The 15661-nt window shown below is 41.6% G+C and overlaps 1 protein-coding gene across 1 annotated transcript in view; it reads left to right on the top strand.

Moving 5' to 3' along the window:
* The window catches only part of LOC119904109 (kinesin heavy chain-like), a 39436-nt gene that overhangs the window by 1274 nt on the left and 22501 nt on the right, over window positions 1–15661 (top strand). Inside the window, exons 2-5 of the mRNA XM_038720520.1 lie at window positions 11933–12020; window positions 13442–13515; window positions 14168–14272; window positions 15094–15142. Coding sequence (XP_038576448.1) covers window positions 11933–12020; window positions 13442–13515; window positions 14168–14272; window positions 15094–15142 — 316 coding nt within the window. The remainder of the gene's footprint in view (window positions 1–11932; window positions 12021–13441; window positions 13516–14167; window positions 14273–15093; window positions 15143–15661) is intronic.

Below are 15661 nucleotides of genomic sequence, written 5' to 3'. Positions count from 1 at the left end.
CTCAGAGCTCTCCTGCTGCAATAGCTAACATCACAGACAGAACAATACTGACTCAGTGTTTTGGGAAATGCCGATTTTGCTCACCTGTCTGGCAGAAACGCTGAAGGCGGTTGAATTGTTGGTCGGTATGTAAACGCTGAAAGCGGTTGAATTGTTGGTCGGTATGTAAACGCTGAAGGCGGTTGAATTGTTGGTCGGTATGTAAACGCTGAAGGCGGTTGAATTGTTGGTCGGTATGTAAACGCTGAAAGCGGTTGAATTGTTGGTCGGTATGTAAACGCTGAAAGCGGTTGAATTGTTGGTCGGTATGTAAACGCTGAAAGCGGTTGAATTGTTGGTCGGTATGTAAACGCTGAAGGCGGTTGAATTGATGGTCGGTATGTAAACGCTGAAGGCGGTTGAATTGTTGGTTAGCGGTTGAATTGTTGGTCAGTATGTAAACGCTGAAGGCGGTTGAATTGTTGGTTAGCGGATGAATTGTTGTTCGGTATGTAAACGCTGAAGGCGGTTTAATTGTTGGTTAGCGGTTGAATTGTTGGTCAGTATGTAAACGCTGAAGGCGGTTGAATTGTTGGTCGCTGAAAGCGGTTGAATTGTTGGTTAGCAGTTGAATTGTTGGTCGGTATGTAAACGCTGAAAGCGGTTGAATTGTTGGTCAGTATGTAAACTCTGAAGGCGGTTGAATTGTTGGTCGCTGAAAGCGGTTGAATTGTTGGTTAGCAGTTGAATTGTTGGTCGGTATGTAAACGCTGAAGGCGGTTGAATTGTTGGTCGCTGAAAGCGGTTGAATTGTTGGTCAGTATGTAAACGCTGAAGGCGGTTGAATTGTTGGTCGGTATGTAAACTCTGAAGGCGGTTGAATTGTTGGTCGCTGAAAGCGGTTGAATTGTTGGTCAGTATGTAAACGCTGAAGGCGGTTGAATTGTTGGTCGCTGAAAGCGGTTGAATTGTTGGTTAGCAGTTGAATTGTTGGTCGGTATGTAAACGCTGAAAGCGGTTGAATTGTTGGTCAGTATGTAAACTCTGAAGGCGGTTGAATTGTTGGTCGCTGAAAGCGGTTGAATTGTTGGTCAGTATGTAAACGCTGAAGGCGGTTGAATTGTTGGTCGGTATGTAAACTCTGAAGGCGGTTGAATTGTTGGTCGCTGAAAGCGGTTGAATTGTTGGTCAGTATGTAAACGCTGAAGGCGGTTGAATTGTTGGTCGCTGAAAGTGGTTGAATTGTTGGTTAGCAGTTGAATTGTTGGTCGGTATGTAAACGCTGAAGGCGGTTGAATTGTTGGTCGCTGAAAGCGGTTGAATTGTTGGTCGGTATGTAAACTCTGAAGGCGGTTGAATTGTTGGTCGCTGAAAGCGGTTGAATTGTTGGTCGCTGAAAGCGGTTGAATTGTTGGTCGGTATGTAAACGCTGAAGGCGGTTGAATTGTTGGTCGGTATGTAAACTCTGAAGGCGGTTGAATTGTTGGTCGGTATGTAAACTCTGAAGGCGGTTGAATTGTTGGTCGCTGAAAGCGGTTGAATTGTTGGTCGCTGAAAGCGGTTGAATTGTTGGTCGGTATGTAAACGCTGAAGGCGGTTGAATTGTTGGTCGGTATGTAAACGCTGAAGGCGGTTGAATTGTTGGTCGGTATGTAAACGCTGAAGGCGGTTGAATTGTTGGTCGCTGAAAGCGGTTGAATTGTTGGTCAGTATGTAAACGCTGAAGGCGGTCGAATTGTTGGTCGGTATGTAAACGCTGAAGGCGGTTGAATTGTTGGTCGCTGAAAGCGGTTGAATTGTTGGTCAGTATGTAAACGCTGAAGGCGGTTGAATTGTTGGTCGCTGAAGGCGGTTGAATTGTTGGTCGGTATGTAAACGCTGAAGGCGGTTGAATTGTTGGTCGCTGAAAGCGGTTGAATTGTTGGTCAGTATGTAAACGCTGAAAGCGGTTGAATTGTTGGTCAGTATGTAAACGCTGAAAGCGGTTGAATTGTTGGTCGGTATGTAAACTCTGAAGGCGGTTGAATTGTTGGTCGCTGAAAGCGGTTGAATTGTTGGTCGGTATGTAAACGCTGAAGGCGGTTGAATTGTTGGTCGCTGAAAGCGGTTGAATTGTTGGTCAGTATGTAAACGCTGAAAGCGGTTGAATTGTTGGTCGGTATGTAAACTCTGAAGGCGGTTGAATTGTTGGTCGCTGAAAGCGGTTGAATTGTTGTTCAGTATGTAAACGCTGAAGGCGGTTGAATTGTTGGTCGGTATGTAAACTCTGAAGTCGGTTGAATTGTTGGTCGGTATGTAAACGCTGAAGGCGGTTGAATTGTTGGTCGCTGAAAGCGGTTGAATTGTTGGTCAGTATGTAAACGCTGAAGGCGGTCGAATTGTTGGTCGGTATGTAAACGCTGAAGGCGGTTGAATTGTTGGTCGCTGAAAGCGGTTGAATTGTTGGTCAGTATGTAAACGCTGAAGGCGGTTGAATTGTTGGTCGCTGAAGGCGGTTGAATTGTTGGTTAGCAGTTGAATTGTTGGTCGGTATGTAAACTCTGAAGGCGGTTGAATTGTTGGTCGCTGAAAGCGGTTGAATTGTTGGTCGGTATGTAAACGCTGAAGGCGGTTGAATTGTTGGTCAGTATGTAAACTCTGAAGGCGGTTGAATTGTTGGTCGCTGAAAGCGGTTGAATTGTTGGTCAGTATGTAAACGCTGAAGGCGGTTGAATTGTTGGTCGCTGAAAGCGGTTGAATTGTTGGTCAGTATGTAAACGCTGAAGGCGGTTGAATTGTTGGTCGCTGAAGGCGGTTGAATTGTTGGTCGCTGAAAGCGGTTGAATTGTTGGTCGGTATGTAAACGCTGAAAGCGGTTGAATTGTTGGTCAGTATGTAAACGCTGAAAGCGGTTGAATTGTTGGTCGGTATGTAAACTCTGAAGGCGGTTGAATTGTTGGTCGCTGTAAGCGGTTGAATTGTTGGTTAGCAGTTGAATTGTTGGTCGGTATGTAAACGCTGAAGGCGGTTGAATTGTTGGTCGCTGAAAGCGGTTGAATTGTTGGTCAGTATGTAAACGCTGAAGGCGGTTGAATTGTTGGTCGGTATGTAAACTCTGAAGTCGGTTGAATTGTTGGTCGGTATGTAAACGCTGAAGGCGGTTGAATTGTTGGTCGCTGAAAGCGGTTGAATTGTTGGTCAGTATGTAAACGCTGAAGGCGGTCGAATTGTTGGTCGGTATGTAAACGCTGAAGGCGGTTGAATTGTTGGTCGCTGAAAGTGGTTGAATTGTTGGTCAGTATGTAAACGCTGAAGGCGGTTGAATTGTTGGTCGCTGAAGGCGGTTGAATTGTTGGTTAGCAGTTGAATTGTTGGTCGGTATGTAAACTCTGAAGGCGGTTGAATTGTTGGTCGCTGAAAGCGGTTGAATTGTTGGTCGGTATGTAAACGCTGAAGGCGGTTGAATTGTTGGTCAGTATGTAAACGCTGAAGGCGGTTGAATTGTTGGTTAGCAGTTGAATTGTTGGTCGGTATGTAAACGCTGAAGGCGGTTGAATTGTTGGTCGCTGAAAGCGGTTGAATTGTTGGTCAGTATGTAAACGCTGAAGGCGGTTGAATTGTTGGTTAGCAGTTGAATTGTTGGTCGGTATGTAAATGCTGAAGGCGGTTGAATTGTTGGTTAGCGGATGAATTGTTGTTCGGTATTGTAAACGCTGAAGGCGGTTTAATTGTTGGTTAGCGGTTGAATTGTTGGTCAGTATGTAAACGCTGAAGGCGGTTGAATTGTTGGTTAGCAGTTGAATTGTTGTTCGGTATGTAAATGCTGAAGGCGGTTGAATTGTTGGTTAGCAGTTGAATTGTTGGTCGGTATGTAAACGCTGAAGGCGGTTTAATTGTTGGTCGGCATGTAAACGCTGAAGGCGGTTTAATTGTTGGTTAGCGGATGAATTGTTGTTCGGTATGTAAATGCTGAAGGCGGTTTAATTGTTGGTTAGCGGATGAATTGTTGTTCGGTATGTAAACGCTGAAGGCGGTTTAATTGTTGGTTAGCGGATGAATTGTTGTTCGGTATGTAAACGCTGAAGGCGGTTGAATTGTTGGTCGGTATGTAAACGCTGAAAGCGGTTGAATTGTTGGTCAGTATGTAAACGCCGAAAGCGGTTGAATTGTTGGTTAGCGGTTGAATTGTTGGTCAGTATGTAAACGCTGAAGGCGGTTGAATTGTTGGTCAGCGGTTGAATTGTTGGTCAGTATGTAAACGCTGAAGGCGGTTGAATTGTTGGTCAGTATGTAAACGCTGAAAGCGGTTGAATTGTTGGTCAGTATGTAAACGCTGAAAGCGGTTGAATTGTTGGTTAGCGGTTGAATTGTTGGTCAGTATGTAAACGCTGAAAGCGGTTGAATTGTTGGTCAGTATGTAAACGCTGAAGGCGGTTGAATTGTTGGTTAGCGGTTGAATTGTTGGTCAGTATGTAAACGCTGAAAGCGGTTGAATTGTTGGTTAGCGGTTGAATTGTTGGTCAGTATGTAAACGCTGAAGGCGGTTGAATTGTTGGTCAGTATGTAAACGCTGAAAGCGGTTGAATTGTTGGTTAGCGGTTGAATTGTTGGTCAGTATGTAAACGCTGAAGGCGGTTGAATTGTTGGTCGGTATGTAAACGCTGAAAGCGGTTGAATTGTTGGTTAGCGGTTGAATTGTTGGTCAGTATGTAAACGCTGAAAGCGGTTGAATTGTTGGTCGGTATGTAAACGCTGAAGGCGGAAGTTTTTCCTTGCCTCTGTCTCCTAGTGCTGCTCTTGGTGGGAACTGTTGGGTTTCTGTAAATATCATCACAGAGTACGGTCTAGACCTGCTCTTTTATGAAAAGCGCTGTGAGATAACTGTTGTTGTGATTTGGCGCTATATAAATAAAATTGAAATGAAAATTGAATTGAATTGTCCTTTTATATTCAATTTATGACATTTTTATCAGTTTTATGCAATTTACAGAGAAAATCAATCAACTCAATCAATTAACCTACATTTAAGAAGGGGATTTGTGACATTATAGAGCAAAAATATAAGATCATTATTTACAAAAACTCAAAAGAAAAGCAACTACACTGTATCTAAAACCTTTATATTACTGAGAACTTGTAAAAACTGTTAAGCAGGTTAAGGAAATTAATTAATTTTAAAATAAATTATGGTCACACCACATGACATTTTGTAAGGCCACAAACAGTTTACATAGCTGAAACACTAAAATCATTCACATCATCATCACAGCATTCTTAATGTTTGAACAATGCCAATAAATGTTTTAATATTTTGTATTTTAAAATTGGCCTGTTGAAAATCCTCAATTGCAAAACTCTGCCTGCTACGTTACCACTCGTCACGGGTGTCTTGATTCACAGCGTGAGCGGCTTCAGCTGATCTATATCACAGCGTACGCCGTGTCACTGAGCTGGGTTTATTCGCTCCCTGAAGTCTGTGTTATCTGTTTTACATTTGTATTTCACAGCAACACTGATGTGTCCTAAAAACCTAAATGTTATTTCTGTCCTGATGGTCACATGACTGACCCAGTTCCCCACGTCCGTTTCCAGTTCAAATACAATGAAGCAGAATAATATAATAAATATGAGAGTTCAGTCTGTCTCTCTTTAATGAGACATCATTAAGTCAACATAAATGTTTCTATTGTTGTTTCAGGCCTGTGTATTGTATGTGAGTAAAGCTTAACTTTATTTACTCGCTGTTTTGTACACTGATAATCTGTCCTTTTATTTGAAAAATCCAAAATCCAAAACCTTTTAAAAATGCTTTCATGTCAAAGGCCTTACATTTTAGGGATTTAATTACTAATTGAAACACACAAAAGGCCTGATATTTGTCTCTACACACCAAATCTGGATCTAAATAAATTCACACTTGTTAACGTTTGTTTTTAGCTGTAAAGTGAATTGTACGATGTTCATTTTAAAGTTAACATTTACATTGTTTTATTTAATTTTTTATATAAAGCCAGCAGAAGGAACATCTCCTCAGTGATTAAAAAAAACTGTTTTCCAGCAACACCTCTTTGACATTTCTATAATCCATTTTTAAATGAAGTATTTGAGACCTGTTAACGCCGACACTTCAGATCTCATTTTAAAAACTCTAAAGATCGTTTATGAAATGTCTTGATTAAAGAAACCTGTTTGAAATGCTGAAGTCAGTGTGATGCTGATTTCAGTATTTTTACTCACATGAACAAACCCACATCATCACCCGCATCATTAAGATCCTGCTTCAACATAAATCATAGAGTAACAGCATGAAATCTGCATCACTGCCAACATGAACCGCGATGGTCTCTTATTGGCTGTCGATGGGATTTTAATAAATGAAACTGACGTACTGAAGGAACCATAAACAGGATTATCTTTAATTAAATATATATGTAAAGGCTCAACTTTGGTTTCACGTTGTTAAAATGAAGTAGCCTTCATCTGCTGAGGTGGAAGAAAAAATGTTTGAAAGGTCCAGTGTGTAATATTTCTGAGGATCTATGGACAGAAATCAATATAAGATCCATAACTATGTTTTCATTGGTGCATAAAGACCTTACATAATGAACCATTATGTTTTTATTACCTGAGAATGAGACATTTATATCTGCATAACTGCGGGTCCCTCTTCCACGGACGTCACCACGTTGCATCGTCATGTTTCTACAGTAGCTGAAAATGGACAAACAGGCTACAGAGGTTCGTCTCTACGTTCTTCTTCTTCTTCTTCTTCTTCTAACTCTGGTAGAATTCAGGCCGTGCAGACACTCATCACGGGGTTGAAAACGTACGTTAGAAGAAGTAGTAATAATATACTGCAGGGGTCAGAGCGATATTTTCAACAGTTAGATGGTGGATGAGATTATAAGAACTAATATTGACTTGTATCAACATATGTTGTTCAGTTAGCTCAGTTGGTACGGTGCAGAACTCACGAACTGAGGGTTCAATCCCATCCTGGAGACAACAAACGGATTCTGCAGCGAATGTTTCTCAGATTACAGCATGTGCTGTTTGTGTTTCCGTGTTTGACCCTTTTCCATTTCCCCAGTGTCTTCAGGCGGAGAACATTCAGGGGAATCACGTTCTCTGTCAGATCTTTCAGAGGCGTGTCAAGCAGCTACAGACTCTTTTAATGTCATTCAGTAAAAGCTCAGTTCAACTCCAAATACTGTATTACAGTAAACAAGCTGCTTGCGCTTTTATTTTGTAGGCAAAACCACTAAAGAGGAAGTGACTATGTGAGGAACTGTTGCTGCCATGACTGAGATCTATTTCAGCACCATAATCTGGCATCATCAGGCCAGATATTATTGTTGTCGGGCAGTTCTGGCGAGGGTCCATAATCACAGAGAGAATGAATGTGTTGTCAGTGTTTGTCTAAACTTTATCTAATGTGTGGTTTATGAAGGACTGTGGTGCAGAAACAGTGACAGTGTTTCACACTCTTGGCTCACATTTTCACAGAAACATCTGGTTTTACTGAATAATTCAGTAAATATAATTTCTTAACATATCTACCTAAAGAAACCTCATATCCTGCCCCCTACCCTCTTTGAAAGGTTAGAGGGCAGTGGCAGACTGGACAGATGGTTGCAATTCACAACACTCACCACTAGATGGCACTAAATCTCACACACTGAATCTGAAAAGAAAAACAGGATTAAGTTAGAAAGAAAAGGGTCGGCAGTAAAATAATTCAGTCCATTTATAAAGTGTCATCCTCAATCTACAGGAGTAGAAATGTAATTAGTTTCAGGACATGACAGGTGGTGCAGCTGGACAGGAGTCCCTGCTCATAGGTGATGCCTCCGTCTCAGGCAGCCTGCTCTTTGTACTGAGGCTGTTCAGGCCTCGTCGCTGTGGAGGCGTCTCTGTAATCGTCTTTCTTTACTTCAGTCTTCTCCCAGTGGGAGGCAGTTACCATGGCGACAGGCATCTTATTGAAGCTAAGGGTGACTGAGCTGCTGATCAGACCCAGGATCAGTGTTTCAAATGAGAAGTCGATGAATCGACCATCTGTAACCCTCTGAAATGCCCGATCGATCGCTGCAGTCATGTAAAGACCTTATAATGTATTTCATTTCAGTTTCGTATCTCGGTGAAGTGAATCTGTTTGGCTGGACAGGACGTGTGAGGAGTGATCGATCCATCGTTGAGCTCCTGAAGAGGACGCTGTCTCAGACCGAAACAGGAAACCACGGCGAGGCCGGATCAGAGGCTCCAGCCGGAGTCTGAAAGGCAGATCAGCAGCATTCCTGCTAGCCATCAATAAATCGATTCCTAAAATAGAATCAACAAGTAGTCAGTGTTTGTGGATGTATTGATGATGAAGTAACCACTAGATGTTACAAGATGGCGCCGGGGTGTCTGGCTCGCCGTCTTAATCCAGCAACTTCTATCTTGTTTGTGTGGTGTGTGCTGTTTGTCCTGAAGACCGTTCGGTCTTTGTTGGTGTACGACCGTCAGCAGCTGCTAAATATCAAAGGCACGGTGGACTTAACGGTAAATTATTCCCAAGGTGGATCAAAAACATTTCCCCCTCCATTTTTGGCGGATGTCCCTGTTCACCTGATCTGCACCGAGGGTCCACCTCCCCGGAGACGCAGAGGGACGCGCAGAGGCTGGCTAGCCCGGATGAAGGCACGGCTGGCATTATCTCTCGTTGTGGCCTTGCTACAGCTAGAAGCTGGGTGGTACCTGGTACGAGAATCAGCGTGGCTCGCGTATCTGCGTGACTCGTCCTCAAAGTCTCGGTGGAAGGAACAGCCGAAACCTTTGGCCGCTGTGTCGGTCAACTCATGTGGCTGACATCTTGACAGTAGCACAGAGCTTTTTCCCCCCGACTGTACCTTTTTTAATTCCCCAAGGACCACAGGACGTGGAGGAGGGCTAGCGGTTGTCTTTAAGGGCGGCTTGTATTGTAAAACGCTGGCATCACATGTTTTCTTCATGTGTTAAGTTTCTTTGTCTTAGGCCGATCGGATTCTGTACAACAAACATTTCATAGTAGAATTCTCTGATTTCTTGGCCAGCATTAGGACAGACTATGAAAAAATCTTACTTGTTGGTGATTTTACCACACATGGTGTCCCTCCCTTTAACTGTTTACAGTATGTTAGCAGACCCACACAAGAGCAGGGGCATATGTTACATCTTGTGCTCTCTTATGGTTTGCCCATCTTATTCAGATACAGGATGCTGTATTTTCTGATCACATGCCGGTTCTATTGGATTTTATTTTGTCTTGTGCAAAAGTTAAATCAGTTGCACGTGCACGTCTAGGTCGTGTGTTTAAACCGACTACTGCTGCTCAGTTTTCCCGTGCTTTTCAAATGTCATGCCAGCCTGATGCCGGTCTTTTAGATGACACAGAGAAATTGACCTCCTTTCTCTCACCACATGTACCTGCATTCTCGACATTGTTTCTCCCTAGATCTAAATGTGAGCCTTGGTTTAATGATGTTACCCGAGCAGCAAGGAGAAAATGCAGGAAAGCAGAACGTCAGTGGAAGAAGGACTGGCTTTATGTCTTTCATGAAATTTTAAAAGGAAGCTGGAGGACGAATTAAAAAATTGTTACAGCTGAAAAAATTAAATACTTAAAAGAAAGAATTGTTCAAAATTTAAAACCACGTGTCCTTTTTAAAAGCATTGATTCAATTCTACATTCACCTCACTCTTCTTGTTTGGAAGCCTCCGAGGAAGTCTGTGAGAATTTTTTCAATTATTTTTTAGACAGGATTTCCTCTATCAGAGCTCATGTTTCTCAATCTGTATCTGACCCCTTGGAAATGATGCCCTGTGAAACAGTGTTTGGGCAATTTGTGGACCACTATAGGACCAAATGTCCAAAAAATTATAAACAGCAGCCTGGCATCAGGAATCGTCCCAGCGCACTGCAAAGAAGCAGCTGTTGTACCGTTGATTAAAAAGCAAAATCTGGACACTTTGAATTTAGCAAACTATAGACCAATATCCAAGCTTCCTTTTTATAGCAAAAGGTTTCAGAAAAAACTGTATTTATGCACTTAAAATCTTACAAGTCAAATCTGGATACAAGTGGTATTTTTATTTATGTGGTTTTAAGGCTTTTCATAGTACTGAGACAGCACTTTTAAGAGTTTTTAATGATCTTTTACTAATTGCAGACCGTGTGACCCTTGGTAGACCTTACTGCTGCTTTTGATACAACTGATCACGACATTCTCTCGCCCGGAACAGTGTGTAGGTATCGGAGATGCTGCTTTGCAGTGTTTCAGATCTTATTTATCTGAGCAATGTTTTTCCGTCATCATCTACCGCCTCCCTTCTTAGTGGAGTTCCACAGGGCTCAGTGCTTCGACCACTACTATTCTCTTTATACCTTCTCCCTCTCGGAAACATTTTTAAAAAACATGGCATTTCATACCACTTCTATGCGGATGACTCGCTAATCTACCTACCCCTGAGAAAAAATGCAAATAGTTCTTTTATTCCTCTATTTGAATGTCTCAAGGACATTAAGGCCTGGATGTCGTATAATTTCTTAAATTTAAATGAAGAATAAACTGAGGTCATTGTATTTGGAACCAGTCGGCGGTGTTTCCATTCCTGTAAACCTTGGGCCCTTGCAACAAAACGTAAAACCAGTAGTCACAAATTTAGCCGATAACTAGTGTGGTAAAATCCAGTTTTTATCATTTGAGGCTTTTATTGAAAATTAAACATGTTTCAACTTTTGACCTTTTTGAGCATGCGATTCATGCTTTTATTTCGACACATTTGGACTACTAATGCACTTTATATAGGCGTGAATCAAACTGCAGTTAGTCCAAAATGCTGCCGTCCGTTTCTTTACCTGAATCCGGAAACATGAACACATTACTCCCATTCTGGCCTCGCTTCACTGGCTTCCTATACATTTTAGAATACATTTTAAGATTTTGATTTTTGTTTTTAAATCATTAAATGGGTTGGCAGCTCAGTATATCTGAGCTTTTGCATATTTATACCCCACCAAGGTCATTGAGGTCTGCGGATCATATGCGGCTAATTGTGCCAAAGACTAGGATGAAAACTAGGGGTGACCGTTCCTTTTCAACATTTGCCCCCAAATTGTGGAATGATTTCCCTACGCATATTAAACTGGCACCCACCCTCCATACTTTTAAATCTCGTTTAAAAACACATTTGTACTCCTTGGCTTTTACTGCACCATAAAGAGTAGCTGTGGTCCTTGTTGTTGTTGTTGTTGATGTTTGTATACTTTTATGTTGTTTTATGTATTATATCGTTGTAAAGCACTTCGGTAACCTTGCTGTTTTTTGAATGTGCTATAAATAAAATTGATTGGAAGTATTGACGATGTATTGACCCTGCTTCTCTTTATCCAGGAGATAAACAGACTTCTCATGAACAGTTTAATATTCAGAGAGCTGCTCTCAGTCTGAACGTCTCTTTGTGTCAGACGCTGATAAAACCTTCAAACTGTCCTCAGATCAGCTAAATGTCATTCATCAACATTCGTCTGCAGAGTCGCACACTTTCATGTTGCTAGAAGATAAAAAAGACATTTTTCTGAATCTGCGACTTCACCAACAATCACACTGAGAATAAACTCAGTGATGACTAATGATGGAGCTTTCAGTCACAGTGCATGGTCTTCCTCAGAGTAACACTAACGTCTCACTGGTAATCCAACTTTTTTCTTTCCATTAGTGATAATATGATGTAAGAAGAGAAGCCGTATGTTGAAGGGTTTTATTTTGACGGTGTGTTTCCTGTGTTTCAGGGGAAGCCGTATGTTGAAGGGTTTTATTTTGACGGTGTGTTTCCTGTGTTTCAGGGGAAGCCGTATGTTGAAGGGTTTTATTTTGACGGTGTGTTTCCGGTGTTTAAGGATAAGCCGTATGTTGAAGAGTTTTATTTTGACGGTGTGTTTCCTGTGTTTCAGGGGAAGCCGTATGTGTTTGACAGAGTCCTCGCTCCAAACACTGAACAGGTTCAGGTGTATGACACCTGCGCCAGACAGATCGTTAAAGGTCAGTTCATAAACACACTTTATATGTTTGTTGTTCTTCCATCATGATGTTTAGAGCCAGTTTCTTGGGAAAACTGAATTCAGTCGCAGGTTAAAGTATGTGAACCCTGTGGAATCACCTGGATTTCTGCATAACTTGGGCATTAAATGTGATCTGATCTTCATCTGAGTCACAACAACAGACAAACACAGTCTGCTGAAACTAACTCCACAGAAACAATTATATGTTTTCATGTTTTATTGAACGCAGCGTGGAAACGTTCACAGTGCAGGCTGGAAACAGTATGTGAACCCCTCGGCTAATGACTTCCCTAAAGGCTAACTGGAATCAGGAGTCAGCCAACCTGGAGTCCAATCAATGAGACCAGAGCGGAGGTGTTGGTTAGAGCTGCCCTGCCCAATAAAAAACACACACCACTTTTAATTTAGCTGTTCTCATGAAGCATTGCAGGATGCGAACCTCGCCTCGACCAAAAGAGCTCTCAGAAGAAGATTAAGAGTTGTTGACTTGCATGAAGCTGGAAAGGGTTACAGAAATGTCCTAACAGTCCTGATGTCCATCAGTCCACAGTGAGACAAACTGTCTATGAATGGTTCAGCCTGTCGCTGCTCTCCCTGGCCGTCCTGCAGAGACAACTGCACGAGCACAGCGCAGAATGCTCAGCGAGGTTAAGAAGGATCCGAGAGTGTTAGCTGAAGACTTATAGAAATCTCTGGGACACCCTAACATCTCCGTTGGCGACTCTACGATACGTCAAACACTAAACAGTAATGGAGTTTATCAAGACATTCTGCAGGGTAACGTGAGGCCATCTGTCCGCCAGCTGAAGCTCAGCAGGAGATGGATGATAAGAAGTAAATCAACAACAGAACGGATTCAGCAGAAGAAAGTACTCTTTCTGGAGTGGCCCAGTCAGAGTCCTGACCTCAACCCGACTGAGATGCTGTAGGCAAGACCACAAGAGAGAGATTCAAGCCAGACATCCCAAGAATATCACTGAAACAGTTTTGTAAAGAGAAACGGCCCAAAGTTGACCGTTTGATCTGCAACTACATGAAACCAAAGGAGGGTCAACCAGTTAGTAAATCCATATTTTTTCCACCTTTTTACATGGTGTGTTGACAAAAAACATCCATCTGTCCATCTTCATCCGCTTATCCAGGGTCGGGGCGCAGCAGAAAACATGAAAACATGTAATTGTTTTTGACTCTGAGGAAGATCAGATCACATTTTATGACCAATTTATGCAGAAATCCAGGTGATTCTAAAGGGTTCAGATACCTTTCCTACGACTGTACTGATCAGTTTTCAGGACCAAAATGTTTCCGTGAACTTTGATTGGCCCCCTGCTGGCTGCTGGAGAGGACGCAGGTTTCATCTTAATAACATGTTAAAATGAGAAGGTGTGTTGTGTGTTGCAGATGTGTTGGGAGGATATAACGGGACCATCTTTGCTTACGGTCAGACGTCGTCTGGAAAGACTCACACCATGGAGGTTGGTCTGATTCACTTTATTATTTTTAATGCATTTTAATGAACGTGTTTCAGTGTAACATATGGAAAGTCTCAGTATTGGTGATTTGTGAACAGCACTTGTGGATCGGAGTCTCTTGAACAGCGTATTTGTGAACACCTGACAAATGATCATTAAACACACAAACAACATACACTAAGAAGTAGTTTTTACTGTTGGATGTTACATTGATACAGTTATATATTCAGCGTGCAGTTAATCCTGTTTTTAATTTGAGAACAAGCTGCACATTTTACAGACCAAAGCTTTAGCTGCAGCTTTATTTTAGTTATTCTAATCTGTGTTTCTCAACAACTTGGTTTTGTGTTTTTGTCATTTATCCTGCTTTCTCTTAGTTTCTTTAACATCATGAACACACTTCAGATAAAATAAAATAAATCTCTAGGGAAGCTGGTGTGCAGCAGTTGCAGTAGAAAGTAGGAAGAGTGCTTTAAAGCACATGAGAACAATTAAGATCACCAGTAAGGTAAAGCGTTTACAGTAAACGCCCCACGATGTGAGGAGGCCATGCTGCTCACATGTCCGAGTGTCACTGCAGACGCTGAGAGACCCGAGCGCTCACCGCTGAAAAGATGTTTTTCTGTTTTTGACCTATATTATTTTATTTTTCCAGGGGAACCTGCACGATCCTCATCAGATGGGAATCATTCCTCGTATCTCCAGAGACATCTTCGACCACATCTACTCCATGGACGAGAACCTGGAGTTTCACATCAAGGTCACATTAGTCCGGAGCCGTCAAACTGAAACCATAAAAGATCGTTTACTAAAACATTTTGATTTCCTTCTGCTGCCTTGTTTGTCCTGAGAATCACTTTCCCTGCAGTAACCTGCATTTAAGGTGCTCCAGTCACATATGAACATGTAGGAACACCTGAAAAACACAAATTAAAGTTAAATGACTGATTTACACGTGTGCAAACAGCTGCTGTCCACATGTCAGTGAGTCTTCATCACTTTCTTTGGTCACCCAACCCAATAAAAACACCTCAACATATTCAGCTGGAAGAAATGAACTAAACACGAAAGTCCTCTCAGTTTAACTGATCTGTGGTCAGACGTCCTGCAGAGACGCTGTTCTTCTGGCAGCATTATGAACCAGTGAGGCGTTCACTGACCCTCCTGCTCTCCGTATGTTCACTGTTCACCAGCTGCTCTCACATATACCAGCACCTCTTTTTAGAAACACCATGAAACATACTTCATATTAATTTACCTATTGATAAGAGCTCATAGAAAATCTTTTTACAGCTTTTAGATCAATTGATTTCAATTGAGAATTTGTGTGTTATTTTATGTTGTCCGGGATTACAAAAAAAAGTAATCATTAAATGCTGATTAAACATATTTTCAATAATAATAATATATGATAATTAATAGTGAATCATGATTTCTACACATTAAATTTGCTTTTGGTCCTCAGCCTGTGAAAACATTTCTATAATATCTTCTTTGGCTCTAAATGAGTGAATTTAAAATGTTTCAGTAGCATGCAGTAAATATCTGTATTATAACATCTCTCTCTCTTTTTCTCTGCAGGTTTCTTATTTTGAGATCTATCTGGATAAAATCAGAGACTTACTCGACGGTGAGGATCATTTTTCACATTTATTTATATTATATACAGTATATAAAACCTCACAAACTACACGGAGGCTCCACCGTGATGTCTTTTAGTCAGTTGAAAAAGAAATAATATGATATTCAAAGACTGGATTTCTTTTGATATTTGCGAGTAAGAGACTTTGTCACAGGAGATGCCACGATGCTTCAGTTTCAAAACGTCTCACACTAAGAGAGACGCCTCTTTTAGCAAAGATCTGGCAGTTCAGTTATCTTATGCGATCATTCGCTGAAGGGGTGGAACATCACAAACACCTCCCCTCTGAAGGGCTTCTGGGAAAGAGAACTTAAGATAACAGATGATGCTTGGAAAAGACCTGGATCACAGAGAAAGGTTCGGTGGCTAAAGGGTTTTATTTGAATACGTTGCATTGGACTGTTTGACGTGGAAACTTCTTTCGTAAAACACGGGAACCCTTTTTGTCATGTTGGTTTGAATATTTCCACCCTTTTATTTAATGTATTTTTACTGGTACAGGACGTG

This window comes from Micropterus salmoides, unplaced genomic scaffold (genome assembly GCF_014851395.1).
Source record: "Micropterus salmoides isolate LMB-PRFRI ecotype aquatic unplaced genomic scaffold, ASM1485139v1 Ms_hic_scaffold_15, whole genome shotgun sequence".
Classification (NCBI taxonomy): domain Eukaryota; kingdom Metazoa; phylum Chordata; class Actinopteri; order Centrarchiformes; family Centrarchidae; genus Micropterus; species Micropterus salmoides.
The sequence above is the reverse complement of the archived record's forward strand: the minus strand, read 5'-3'. Positions and strand labels throughout refer to the sequence as shown.